This window comes from Gossypium raimondii, chromosome 4 (assembly GCF_025698545.1).
Source record: "Gossypium raimondii isolate GPD5lz chromosome 4, ASM2569854v1, whole genome shotgun sequence".
In the NCBI taxonomy this organism is placed as follows: domain Eukaryota; kingdom Viridiplantae; phylum Streptophyta; class Magnoliopsida; order Malvales; family Malvaceae; genus Gossypium; species Gossypium raimondii.
Window position 1 is genome coordinate 7,053,236 of NC_068568.1, and position 14,452 is coordinate 7,067,687.

The 14,452-nt window shown below is 29.1% G+C and overlaps 1 protein-coding gene across 2 annotated transcripts; it reads right to left on the bottom strand.

Moving 5' to 3' along the window:
- Positions 1-4,073: 4,073 nt before the first annotated feature.
- On the bottom strand, positions 4,074-9,241 carry LOC105780187 (uncharacterized). Of its 2 annotated transcripts, none has more exons than XM_012604371.2 (7): positions 8,813-9,241; positions 8,347-8,477; positions 7,829-7,863; positions 7,135-7,730; positions 5,948-6,121; positions 4,785-4,847; positions 4,074-4,318 (listed from the first exon to the last, which is right to left on the bottom strand). In XM_012604371.2, exons 1-7 carry the CDS (start codon positions 8,864-8,866, stop codon positions 4,262-4,264), a joined length of 1,110 nt encoding a protein of 369 aa, XP_012459825.1. In that variant the 5' UTR covers positions 8,867-9,241; the 3' UTR covers positions 4,074-4,261. The 2 variants fall into 2 exon arrangements, with proteins under 2 accessions (XP_012459825.1, XP_012459826.1); XM_012604372.2 differs by having other exon boundaries at positions 6,041-6,121; positions 8,813-9,237.
- Positions 9,242-14,452: the final 5,211 nt, after the last annotated feature.

A 14,452-nucleotide genomic window follows, 5' to 3' on the forward strand; every position in this document is an offset into this window, starting at 1 on the left:
AAGTATAAAGAAAATTGAAATAATGAAATAAACAATGAAAAATTATTAAAATAGATGGAGGACTAAAAATAAAAAATCGTTATTAATAAGAACATTTTATTTCACTGATTAATTATAAAATGGGCTGATGATTATATCTAGAAGATATATTTATACAATTTTTTATAGCAATATTCAGTTAAGCAAAATTTGTAGATGTTGACTTAATTGTTATAATTTGTAGATTTAGGCATTTAAAGGCAAATTACACGATTATTGACCCCAAAAATTAATTACATGGTTATTTAAAAGGTTAGAGTTAATTATAGAAGACATCCTTAAACTATTATCTTCGTTTTAAAGTAGTCTTCAAACTTTAAACATTCTAATTAAATCCTCAAACTATTGAGGTTATATCAATAAAGTTCTTTTGTTACTAAAATCATTAATTTAACTGTTAAACTAGACATCATATCTCATGTGACATAATTTTTAAAATCTTGGTGTTGAAGTTTTTGAAGCTTTTACAAAAGTTTTATTGTTCACTCGCTCGATCTTTTTTGTTTTTGTTTTTGGTTTTACTTTTAAAGGTTATATGACAACATTTTACTTTTATTTAAAATTTTCATTTTAAATTATGACATATAATATTTGACATGTCGATAACGGTTAACAATTTTAATAATGAAAGGACTTGATTGATATAATATCAATAAATTAAGGATATAATTAGAATGTTTTGAAATTTAAGGATTAATATAGAATATGATGCAATTAACTCTCAAAGGTTGTTATGTTTGTAATTAACTGTTATTAAATTTGAAATGGCAATTAATTAACACATATTAAAAGCTAAGTATATGATAATTCATATATAATTATAATGAGATTAATTAACTCAATAGACCTATTAACCTTATAATTAGTGGGTACCAAAAACAAATTTAAAGATGTAAATATCATATTTTTAACCTTATAATTTATTATTCTTTTAAAATATCATATTTTTCACCCTCATAATGGGGTATGCTAAAATTGTGTTTTTTTTAATAAAAATTTGTGTAGCTAAAAACACAAAATTTATCCTAAAATATGTGTCTAGAGTAAAATTTGATTCAATTGAAAAAATATAAAAATTTAAATTTCGAGTTAATCAAATTGAGTTATTCAATTATTCTATTTCTTGAGTCAAATTGAATAAGTAATTGAGTTTCAAGTCTAGTTGAATTTTACAATTGAATAACTAAAATAATTCAAATAATAGATTGATGTAAATACCCTTTGGTCTTTGTTAAAATGAGCAAATTGGTCTCTCTCAACAAAGTTATAATTTTTTTAAAACTCTATTTAATTTTTAAAATTCTAAAATTTATATTTTTAAAAATTATATTTTTTAAAAATTAAAAGAATATATAAAGAAAGTTAAAATTTTAAAAATTTCTAAAATAATAATTTTGGAATGATTCGAGTTTATCATATTAAAGTATACCTTTTTTTCTTATTTTCTTTGTGGAAAAGTTTTTAAATATATATGGTTTTAAATTTATGTACTCTAACATGGAATTAGTTATACTGTAACATTTCTTATAATTTAACTCGAACAATTTCACTAAGTTCAATTCGAAAAAAATTCAAATTAAAATGGGATGATAAAATAGGAATTTTTTAAGAAATGAGAAGATGTTGTAGGTAGGAGAGAAAGTGAGGAAGAGGTTGTGAAAATGGGGTATGGAAGGCAACTAATGAAGACCGGAAGTGGTATTACCCATGCTTAGAAGTTAAAACTCAATCCCAATAGCATTAATGACAAGGTTTTGTTAAGCAAGCCTGACCTACCACCTAATAAATCACCATTCTAACTTCAATGACTATCATATTTCAACCTTTCTTCTCTTTCTTACCTTCAAATCAACTAAATGTCTATAATGCAATGAAAAGAAGAGGTGGGAGTTTAAATATTAGATAAAAGATTTGTGTTCCATTTCTCCCATCTACCTATTTATGTTATGTTGACGATTTATACATTTCTTAATCCACACTTAAATCTCAAACTTCTCAACACTACATTAGATGCCTAACTTCACTTCAACACCTTCCATTTCTGCTAACTAAGCTAATAATAATTAGTTAATGTTGAATAACTTTATGTATACGCTTTTGAATTTTAATTTTAATTTTTATACTTTAATTCTGACACATTCAGTCATTATATTTTTATTATTTCCAATTTTCAATTATAAAAAAGACAAAATAACTTGCTTATCCGTTTTTTTTTCAATTTGGTCTTTACTCTTTAAAAGTTTTAAAATATTATAAAAATTAAAAATATATTTTCCAATAAAAATCCTAAATTTTTAAAAATTATAGGTAATTCTTTTATGCGAATGGTATGGGTTCAAATCCTACTATATGTAAATTTTTATTGATTTTTATAAAAATAAAAAGATTAAAGTATTCTTGACTAATATAACTTATTTTAAATACGGAATGACATTTTCATAATTTCTCTAACCGAGTTGGTGCCCAGTTGATTTGTGACACCAACTCAGTCAATGGTTTAAACAATAGTATATATATAGGGGAGAGATCTTCTTACACTGCTGTAAAACTAATGCCCTTTCGTATCTCTTTGTATGATTAATCTTTTAACGATCCAACTGTTGATTTAAGGATATAATTATATATAAACACTCCCTTATTGAGACATGGCCCCAAAAACTTGTATTCTGCCTTAATCTTTGTAACCACAAATTTTACAACTCTTTTCATAGGTCTCTTTATTATAAAAATCGGATTAAATAAGTCTTTTATTATTAAATTGATCAATTTAATCTCTATATTATTTAAAATAAACAAATAATATCAATTTTTAGTAGAGTAAAAATCTATTGTTTAAAAATGTCACTGTTAATTAAAATTAATGTTTTTAATGTTTTTATTGTTTTGCAAGTAAAATCTTTTGTATAGAGTTAAACAACAAATGAAAAAAAAGAGCCGCTTTATATTTAAACTATAAATATTAACTCTATTAAAAGTTGACCAATCCATTTAATAATAGAGACTAATTTGATTCAATCCTTATATTAAGACTTATCAAGTATTTATTGTCTCAACTCGATTGGTATGGGCATTGTTGCCAATGCAGGAAGGCATGGGTTCGAATGTGCTGAAGCGCATTATCCTCCTATTTATGGGTTGAGGAGGAGCTATGAGTAGTTCTAGGTATTATACAAAAAAGAACAGATATGATCATAAACTATAATGAGACTAATCAACAAAAAAGGAAACCCAATTAAAGGTGTGTTTTTTTTTCATTTTTATCAACATGTATTATGTTAACTTATGCCATAAATCCCTAATCTTTTCATAAATTTAAAATTTAATCCATGTACTTTTATTTCTAGAAAATTAGTCTTTTACTTTTCAAGTTTGAAATCCAAGTCAAACTATTAGCATAGTGAAATTTTATTGTTAAATTTGTTGGTATGGCATTTTGAATCAAAATAATTTCACTTAATAGCGATGTAATTGAAAAATGAAGTTATAGTAAACCTAAATTTAATACCATTAACAATTGAATCTAAACTTTGAATAAATTCCTAAAAATAAAAGTATATATAAATTCTTAAAATAAAAGCCAAAATTTCGAAGACTATAAATACTTACGGGATATTTAACCTATATATTGTTTTCATTACACTCTACTCGCCCATTGCTTTAAAGCTAAAAATATTATTCAACTTAATTGAGCTTATTCATTCTTTTATGTTGGTTGCATGACATGGGCTTGTTTTAAATCAACTTCCATCAGATCTGATCGTGGCTATTTATATGTTAAAAAGGATATTTCATTATTTCCTACTAAAGGAACAGAACAAACAATTTTTGGGAGAACACATGCTCTTCACAACAATTCCTTTCTAACATTAATTTCAATTTTGACAACAATAAAATCATACATAAGGGCATCATATTCATGCTGCTGTCAATGGAATGATGAAACATGTAAAAGAATGCGTTATAAATCAATTGCACAAGCAATAAGAACAAAAACATACAACGTTGATATCAATAGTTTCTACTTCCTTCTAGTCTGTCATCTCAAAATTTGGTCGACACTACCATTTTATTAATCAGAATCAGCAGTATTAGAGATCCAAAATTTTGACATCCGAACTGATTGGATTCAGGGGCCATTTTCTTTCCGACCCCAAAAGAGAGATACACTGGTTTTTACTTAAAGACAACTTTCATGAATCTAATCATCAAATGAAAATATTAATCATGGTTGCCTTTTGGAACGAGGCAAGAGAGCAAGAAGAATCTTTTTCCTAGGGCCCTGCAACGCAAATCAAACCGCAGCCATCAGGGACAAGTTTAGCATCTTAAAATGACTTCTTTTTTTTGCGCACACACAAAGGGGTGAGGAGAGCAGACAATTACAAAACAAACTATACTTTCAACAATAAATATAATCCATCAAATCAACTTCATATCAAGCTTTGTATTCTCAGGTCAGCAAAGGCACAATACTAAATGCGACCCTTGAGTTAGAATGAATGTGTCTTTGGCAACAGGAACAAGTGCCAGGCATTTATCACGAAATTAGGCATTCAAATCATTCTCAGCTCTTTTTTTTTCTTTTGTTCCTTTTTGTGAGTGAAAAGTGAAGCCTAGACGCTTCACAATTTCAACTTTGTGAATCTAACTCACCACAATTTAATAGTTTGAGGACATCAATTACAAAGACAAAGTACAGAAAAATTAATAATAAACAATCAAATAAGAAAGGAAGGATAAAATACCATAGGTATTCCCAGCTCTTTAAGGTCGTTTTCCCCCATCTGTTTCAATGCAGTCATATCCACCTGAGTAAAATATCAAATCTATAGATCAGCCGAATCAGGAGGATACAGATAAAACAAGCAAGCAATTCCCCAATCAAAATCACAATATCCATCCTTGATAGTTCAATAACTTGACACAGAAGTAAATCTTCAAATTTTGCATGATAGCACAGCTGTAGCAACAACCTCCTTCCAGGAAAATTTTCACTGTACAGTCTGTCAGCATACATCAATCACCAACTACTTCATGAAGATGCTTTGCATTGTTTTATAAGATAGATTCCAAATTTTACAACCACAGCATTTTTCAAGTCAGTAAATTTCAATATTGTAAAATTAAAATAAAATAAGATAGATATATGCCTGCATCTTTCTAACACAAAATCCAAGCATCAATTGCAAGTATCAAAAGCTACAAGAAAATATTGGTTCATCATATCCCCTATTGGATTATCAAGAAAGGTGTCCTCCCAAAACCAACCTGGTGCCCTTAGAATTACATTTTTTTTGTTGTCTTTCTACCACATAACATCCCCTACCATTTTTCACCGGCATGGGGAAGGAAATGAAATTTTGCTTTATATACTAATCCTCCTTTTCTTTGATACAAGAGGAAGCTCATTAGAAGGTCATATTAAGAGGTAAACTCCTTTCATCCCATAAACTTCAACCTCGTGCAAAGGTTAAAATCAGAGAGTCATATGCTGAAAGTCTCTGGATCTAATAGTCAAAGTTTCATTTGGGGGATATAAAACATAAACTAATAATCTCTGCTTCTACAAAGTTCCATTTTTATTTTTATTCAGACAAAGCATGTATGAAGAGAACTTTGCATTACCAACAGCCTGGGATATTTAACCTGAAGTGATGCATTTAAGAATCGAAAATGATGAGTAATCCTCAGTCCCCCCAAGATCAATTGAATTGTGACAAAAAAAAAAAAAAAAGAAGCCAAAATCATTATTGATGCCAATTTTTTAATATCAGAAAGGGAAAATAAACAGTAAATACCGCATTAGGCGAAGATGCAAGAAACTTCCTAAGATCTTCAATTGCATCAATACCGACAAACCACTAAAGTACTTAAATAACCAAAGAAAACAAAAGAAGCAAAAAGGTACCATCAATAAATAACACTGCCTCCCATGAACACCGTTTTTCTTTAAAAAATGAAATCCTTTAGAAGAGTTTAACCATAGACCTAGGTTACTTACTTCCTCTGCCTTGAATATAATAGCATATTTTCCCAGTCCCAGGGAATGTAGCAAGCCTTCAACAGTTTGTTGTTCATCACCCTACATAGCAGCCAGCCAAAACAAGAAAAAAAGTAAAAAAAATTCTTCTTAACACTACTCTTTAAAACTCAATGTAAGCATATAACTCTAGAAAAAGGTCTTTGATATCACATCATGACAAGCAATTTAAACATAAATTGTAAAGCAAATAACAGCAGACACTTGATGAAATGGGGCTGGAAGTGTTACAATTTATGGTGAGAGTCAATGTAGCAAAGGGTTAGCACTAGCAGAGAAAGCAAACATGCTTGTACATAGACGAGAGATGAAAGGAGTTATTTAGGATCCAAATTTAATAAGCAAAAGCAGAAAATAGAAATGCTTTCATAGAGGAGAAGATTCTTAGCACATGTGACAAAGAGAGGTAGTGAAAAAGGAAGGGGGGTGTTCTTAAAGAACATGTAACACCTACAATATCAAATTCCATAACTGTAATAGTAGTATAGTACTATCTAGGGCAAGTTAACATACAGATTCAAAGCAGCCTTATGTACTATTTATTCAGAACCAACCGAGACCAGATCAATAGCTACCCATGGGCTAGCAGAAGCTTTCTACTATACAATCAAGTATATCAAATACCTAAAAAAGTAATATTATATTTAGTGCCCAAAAAAAATTTGGAAAACCAACAGAAAGATAATTGGTTCTACAACATTTTGAATATCATACTATCCTGTAGACAACTGAAAACCATTGAGAACAAATCTTAATAGATTGGAAGATCCAAACAACTTTCTATATATTTATCCTCTTCACGGAGAAATATTTTAAGATAGGTCTCGACTTTTCAACAACAATGGTACAGCAATAACTTAACTCATTTCTTTTGACTAATGCAAACATGACACTTCATCAAACAAAGTTTGTCAAGTGTCATCTGGTAAAGAACAGACTGACTCATGAACATAAGCAGCAGATATTCACAAGAGATATAGTCAAAAACATAGATTTAACAAGTCAATTTCATTCTTCACTGGTAGAATGGAAAATAGACAGAAAGTAGTACGTACCAAGTATGAACTTTTTTGTACAATATTGCTTGGAGGAACTGTACTTGGAATTGGGGGCCCTGGTGGCATAGGCTTAGCTGAAGTTGTAGGCAAAGTGGACTTTGTAACAAAAGATGCTGTACTCACAGGCCTTAGAGCATCAGCAACATCTTTGCCCATGTATGGAACTGTCCTCACATCATCATATGTCCTGCCCACTGGCCTTCTCTGTAGCTCAACATTTCTTGGAGGAGATAAACCCCTAGAAGCACCCATTACTCTGTCAGGTGATCTTTGTCTTAAATGATCTAAAGTCCAAGGAGAATAAGAAATTGATGTGGTCACATGAGGGAAATCATCCATGCTTCTTGTAGAAGGAATTTTCCCCAAGATACTGGTTTCCCTTGATTCAGGCATGCGATCTCTAGGTTCAGGTATTCTCTCCTTCGAATCAGGCATTTGCTGACGTGTCTCATAACTGTTAACTGGAGGCTGTCCCAGTCTTGACAACTTTTGACGAAGGTCCATACCCTTCTGGTTATTGTCACTCTGAACCCGTCTAAATGCACTCTTTTGCAGGAGTTTAAACCGGAGGTCATCTTTACCAATGTGGAGATCTTTTTTTTTTTTTCAAATAAAGAAATGTTAGCAATCTCACAATCAGTTGAGAAATCAGACAAATAAGATATTGCAATGCAGAAGCGCATATTTTTACCACTCAAACTTGCTCTTTGACCATCGCCTCTTTGTCTGTAGAAAAGGACAAAACACTGGTATAACTTTTTAAATAAGAAAATTTCACTGATAATCTAATAGTGTGGACTTATTTACATAGAATGTAAACACTGAGAGAAGGCAAAGGATTAGAAGTTGTGGTCTAGGTTGCTATAGCTCTTTATAGTTCCTAAACTATTCTGGTCCAACACATATCCAACATTCAAAAGTGGAAAAATTATGATGTCCTGCACACCAAATTATAGGAAAAATTTTGAAATAGTCACTCTCAAGACCCAAACCTGTAGTAACAAATACAATTGATTAAATCAAACAAAACCTTAAAAAAGGGGTCAAATAAGCAACGTGTAACAGGAATGCAACATCATCATCATTGTCATGATCATCATTATCATCCACTAGGAAATACAGAACATTACTTAAAAAGACATTGAGAAACAGGGACATTACGAAGCAAGATTGTGAAATACTTCTAAAGGAACAGTACAATTCGTATACCTTTTGTTGTTGAGCTGACCGCCATTCAACAAGGAACTATCTATATTGCCTCCTAATCTATCCCTTACAGACCGCTTAGTTCCAGCAACAGGAAGAGAATCATCCGATGCAGCTCCGGACCTCTTCACAACCTAAAGCAGCATAATCAATGAAGTTCAGATTCACAACAAGCGAACACACACAAAAAGAAAAGGCACTAAACTAACTTTTCCATTAAAAAGGGAGAAAACAAAAAAGTTTAAATACTTCAAAGAATAAATAAGTAAAATCCTACAAGCTAAACTAAATCGTTCAAAGTCGAACTGGATACAATTTGTCAAACGAAAATTTTCCTACTAATTTCAAGTTTATTTCCTACATTTCGTCAGTAATAAATAAAATAATAAAATACTCAAGGAACATCTCTAATTACTACGAGATAAGAAAAGGAAAAAATAGGAAGAGAAAAATGAATAAAAACACATACCTGGCCACTACGTCCGAGAGTAATAGTAACACGGCCCCGGGGAGCCTCTGCCATGAAGTTACTCTAAACGAGTTAAAAATCGATTAAACCGCTCTTTTGGTTGTTACTTCAGAAGGATCAACTAAAATGAATGAATGATCGTCTTCAATTAAAAGTTGGAAGAATACAAACCCTAAAAACACCTCAATGACGAAAAATTATCTGTTCATTTTTGGGAGATTATGAATTTCAGTCCCCCCAAACAAAATCGACATGCAATCTCAACTTCATTGTTTTAAAAAATATATATAATCGGTTCGAACATTTTAGGGTTTACGGAAGAGAGAATCTGATTGGTTCGGTGTCGAAGAAGAAAAAAGGGAAAGAAAAATGACGGGATGTCGTCGAGTGGAGTGTGGCACTGCGGTTGATTTTCTACGTTTAGTGACAATATTGGACGTCTGATTGGAATATGGAAGGTCTGATCTGATTAAAACATGATGGTCACAGGTGGACTCGGGTTACAACATAATTTTAGATTTGGATTTAGTTCCGCCTAAAAAATAAGTTTAAATTTTTGTTTAAGTCCGATCGTCCAATAAATTTAAAATAAATAAAAAAGGTATTTGATATTAACAATAAAATAAGTGTTATATAATATCTAAACAATAAAAATGAAATGGTAGCCATATAATAGCAAAATGACAAACAACATCAAGTTTTTTTTTTTACAAATTCAGGTCAAGCTGTGCTGGAATAAAAAAAAACTTACTCGAGGCCTGACTCATTTAGAAAATGGGCATGATTTTTTTTGTCTAAACTTATTTTTCAAGCCTATATTTTTCTTAAACCCTCTCATTTTTCGAGCAGGCTATCAGACTAACTGAATAGCCCAACTTATTATCAGATCTAATTCATTTTCTTTGTATTTTAGAATTAAGGAAAAATGGTGGAATTAAAATAGAAATGGAAATTCCTAATTGGGATAATATAGCTAAAGCTTCACTGATCTCGTTGCGATCAAATAATTATGTGGAAATTACATATACTTTTTGGCTAGTTTGGGGCATGATTTCAAATGATATTTTAATTAATTTAATATTTATACTTTTTAATTCAAAATGTTCTTATTTGATCCAATTTTGAAACATAAAATTATAGTGATTCAATAATTAAAATATTAAAACAATCACTTTTAAATATAATAAATAATAAATAAGATAAAAATTAAGTACTCAAGTCTCGAATCATCCAAGAATAAGGTTTCAAAAGAAAAATGATGGAATATTGACCTTGTGATTAAGAAACCATAAACCAATATTATAAAAGGTTGAAAATATTTACCATGTAGCTATAAAAAGCCGAAAACTAATATAATAAAAGATTAAGAATTGCAAGCAAAACACTTTGAATCATAACTTCTCAAATGATATTTGTCAGAATTCAAGATGTCTTTTATAATGGTGGTTTTATGCCACTTATATAAAAATAAAAACAACATAACTAAAGGCTAACTTAAAAGTTGAATTTAAGGAAATTAAAATGTTAGTCAACTAAAGACTAATAAAAAGACCAAATTTAAACAAATCCTAGCCAACATAATAAAACCCAAAAACTATTCAAGTTTCTAATGGCTCATATGTTAGTGCTCTAATACCAAATGATGCGCACCTTAATGAACTCTTTACACCCAACGACAATATTTTAAGTGCTCAAATCTTGAATCATCCAAAAATAATATTTTAAAAGAACAATGATGGATTATTGATCTCGTGATTAAAAAAATTAATATTATATAAAGGATGGAAATGTTGACCTTATAGCTATAAAAGCGCTAGAAACCAAATTATAAAAGATTGGGGATTGCAAGATAAATACTTGGAATCACCAAAAAGTTGTTTTTTTTTTTTTGGAATCACCAAAAAGTTGTTATAGAACAATGAAAGGGATAAACCTGCAAATGATATTTCTTAAAATTCAAGATATCTTTTACAATAATGATTTTATACCACTTATATAAAAGTAAAAATAACATGGCTAAAAGTTAACTCAAAGGATGAATTTAAGGAAATCAAAAGACTAGACAAGTAAAAAACCAATAAAAAGGTCAAATTTAAGTAAATCCTACTTAAAACATTAAAACCCAAACACTATTCAAATTTTTAATGGCTCACATGCTAGCCCCTTATTTAACAAATAATAATAAGTTCGGCTTGGATCCACCTAAATCAAAGACCAAAATTTGATCAAACTCATCGATATATTCATTTATGGATGCATATTCCACAAGGTGGTCATTACTGGGATCATGTCATTTAGTGTTTTAATTAGGGTTTAAGATTTTGGAATTTAATGTTGCAATTAAGCTATAAAGTAATGACTTTAATGGTAAGAGTTTAGGGTGTAAAATCTTTAGTTTAGCCTTCAGGTTAAATTTAGGATTTTCATTTTGTTTGTTAATTCAAGTAAAAATTTGTTATGAATATTTTATTATTAAATGGATGTCCATGAAGATTAAGATAAGTTTTGATGTACTTTAGATTCTAATAGTCATTAGAAGTAGAGTTCTATTTCATTTATACTTCTTATGTCTATAAATATATGTTTTAAAGAAGCATTATAGATAATTTCCATTGATCAATAAAATGCGCTCTCTTTTGCTCTCTCATTTTCTTTGTTCTTTACTCTCTGTCTTTTTATTTTATAACACGTTATCAGCACGATTCTCTTTTAATTGTTTTTCTCCATAAGTCACAAAAATATCCTCAAATTTGCTGTTATTGATTGTCTTCTAGAGCTGTTGCTATTTCAATTGAGGCTTGCGCTTTATGAAATTGAAATATAGTAATGGGCCCATGGCCTTCCAATAAATAGTTCGAGAAAGGAGGAATAATTGATGGTTTCATGAATGGTGTAAATATAATTAAATGAAGAGAAAATATGTTTAATCATGCGTCGCGTTTTCCCATCATTGCCCATAAGAGCGCTTTCGTAATATCCGCTTGTGACTTCTATTAAGGTATCTACACGCCCAAGCTTTAAGTTAATCTTAATCATTTTCCTACCCAATTTTTTTTATAGCATCAATAAATTTGAATAATTTAATCGTAATTGATATTTTGTACAAGACTCTTGTGTTTTTAATGTTCAAACTTTTGTAATTTTTTTTCAAATCTTTAATATTATTAATTGCAAAAGAAAATATATTTTGAAACAGTGGAATGTTTGTGTCAAAATATTTTTTAGGTTGAATTTAATGTTTCTATGAATGCTAAATTGTTATTTAAGAAATGTAGAATACCTTAACCTCTGACTTTGATACAGAAGCTAATGAGGTTTATGCAGATATTAATCCTCATATATTAATTTGGGTTAGTTATTATAATTGTATGTTAGCATGATTAAAATGCATATTATGCATGAAAATTTATATCTATTGGGTGAGGTAATTTGATGCTTTACAAATATTGTATGTATAAATATTCTATGTCTTTGCTTATAAACTAATTTTATTATAACTACTCTATGTATTTAATATGCACCCCTTTAATTTTCATCATAATATGATCCCTACTTTTTCATTATAGATACCATTCGCGTATAAAATAGAGAAAAATATAGTTTACGGGTTGTTTTATTATACACAATTTATATTATGATTAAATTGTTTTTTATTATAAATCTGTAAATGTTATCATTAATACAAAGTTGTTTTAATACTTGTAATAGTACTCGTGATAATAATTAGAGTGAAGACAATGGTAATTATGAAATAAAGAATCAATTGGGACGTTTATAAGTCCGTCCTACTAAATCTGTTGCATTCCCTGAAGTGAACACAAGCATAAAAGAAATTTTAAACCAATATTATTCCAATATTTGGTAGTACAAAATTAGTCAAAAGCTCCGAAAAGTTAATATATCAATATTTGGTCGTACAAAATTAGTTGAAAGCTCTAGAAGAGTTAATATATCAATATCTAAAAAGAAAAAATTTGTGATAGTTAATGCATTGGTTTTAAAAGATATTCATTATAATGGATCTCATATTTAGATTGTGAATGAGGAAAAATTAGATTTCATATAAATCACTATTGCTATCAAGATCTATTTTGAAAGGATGAAAAAGAGAATTAGATTATTGATTTATATTTATTACTCTTGTTATTAAATTGAATTGATTATGACTATCTTTGTGATCTTCTTTTGTCATCATCTCCATTAAGGAGTTGAAAGCAAAATATTTGACCATGAAAGATCTACTTAAATTATGGAATAATTTAAAAGAAATATATGAGCAATAGAATATGGTAATTCTATCTAAAACTCGGTATGATTGGATGCACCTAAAGTTGCAAGTTTTAAAAGCTGAGAGTATAACTTTACAATATTCAAAATAAATTCTCAATTAAAATTACGTGAAAAATATTACTTATGAAAACTTGCAAGAGGAAACTTATTCAATTTTCATGCTTCAAATGTGCTTCTATAGTAGCAATATTGTAAATTTTTTTCAAGAGTTAATATCATGTTTACTTATGATTGAAGAAAATTATTAATCACGAAACCTAACCATTTCCTAAAGAGAATGTAACAATAAGTAATAAATTTGAAAGACATAATCTTGGATGTGAAGGTAGTAAGTTGGACTATAATAATAGTCATTGGGGATGGTTGTAATAAATTTTCTCACCACCAGAAGTGGAAAAATGAAGAAAGCAATAAAAGAACACGAATTCCCAATTACTCTTTAAGAAGGGAGACAACTTATGTATGAAAATTCATTGGTTATGTACTTGTTGTACACATGGAAAATAAGATCCACTCTCAAAGTTTGCTATTAATAAATTTTGATTGGATTCAAAGTCTACTATTGGAGTTTAATTTGCTTACTTCTTGATAAAATCGTCAATACTCAATGTAGAACAAAAAGAGTACATATTTAACTATTAAATCGACTTGATATATGATTTAAATGTTTAAGGTGGTCTTTTTTAAGTTTCGATTACATGGGTTACATATTATTTTAAGCATCTCATTTGTTCATTAAAATGAATATTAACTGATTTATTTATGTCGCTATAGTAGGTTTTATAATTAAATAATATATTTGATTAAAACATATCTAGTATGCAAATTTGTGTTAATAAACCAATGAATTTTATTCACATTTGATTTAGTTCAAAGAATTATTAAAGTAGTAGTTCATACATTTTATATTATTCCATTTGTTAATTATTTAAAGAAATGACATGAGCAATTGTAAATGAAAAGTTCTATGAGCTTGAATGACTGGATTTTGAATTAAATTTCATACATGTTTACGATGATGGTTATGAAAGAAAAAAATTGCTAGTTTTTCATTATGTCATATTTTTATGTTTGAGATGTGACTTTTATTCATATATTTAATTTAGGCTTGTTTCTATACATCACCTAGCTAGTTGTTCTTGGTAGTTAACTGATTATGCAAAACCCTTGTTGAAAGGAATTTAAAAGTATTTTGAATTGATCTCATATGTCCTTACGACTAAACAAAATAACAAGTTATTTGTTCCACCAGTTCTGCTCCATTCCTCGAAGTGAATGTAGCAATATATAACAATTATGAAAATTTAACTTATTTTCATTATTAACAAATAGATAAGAAGAAGATGGATG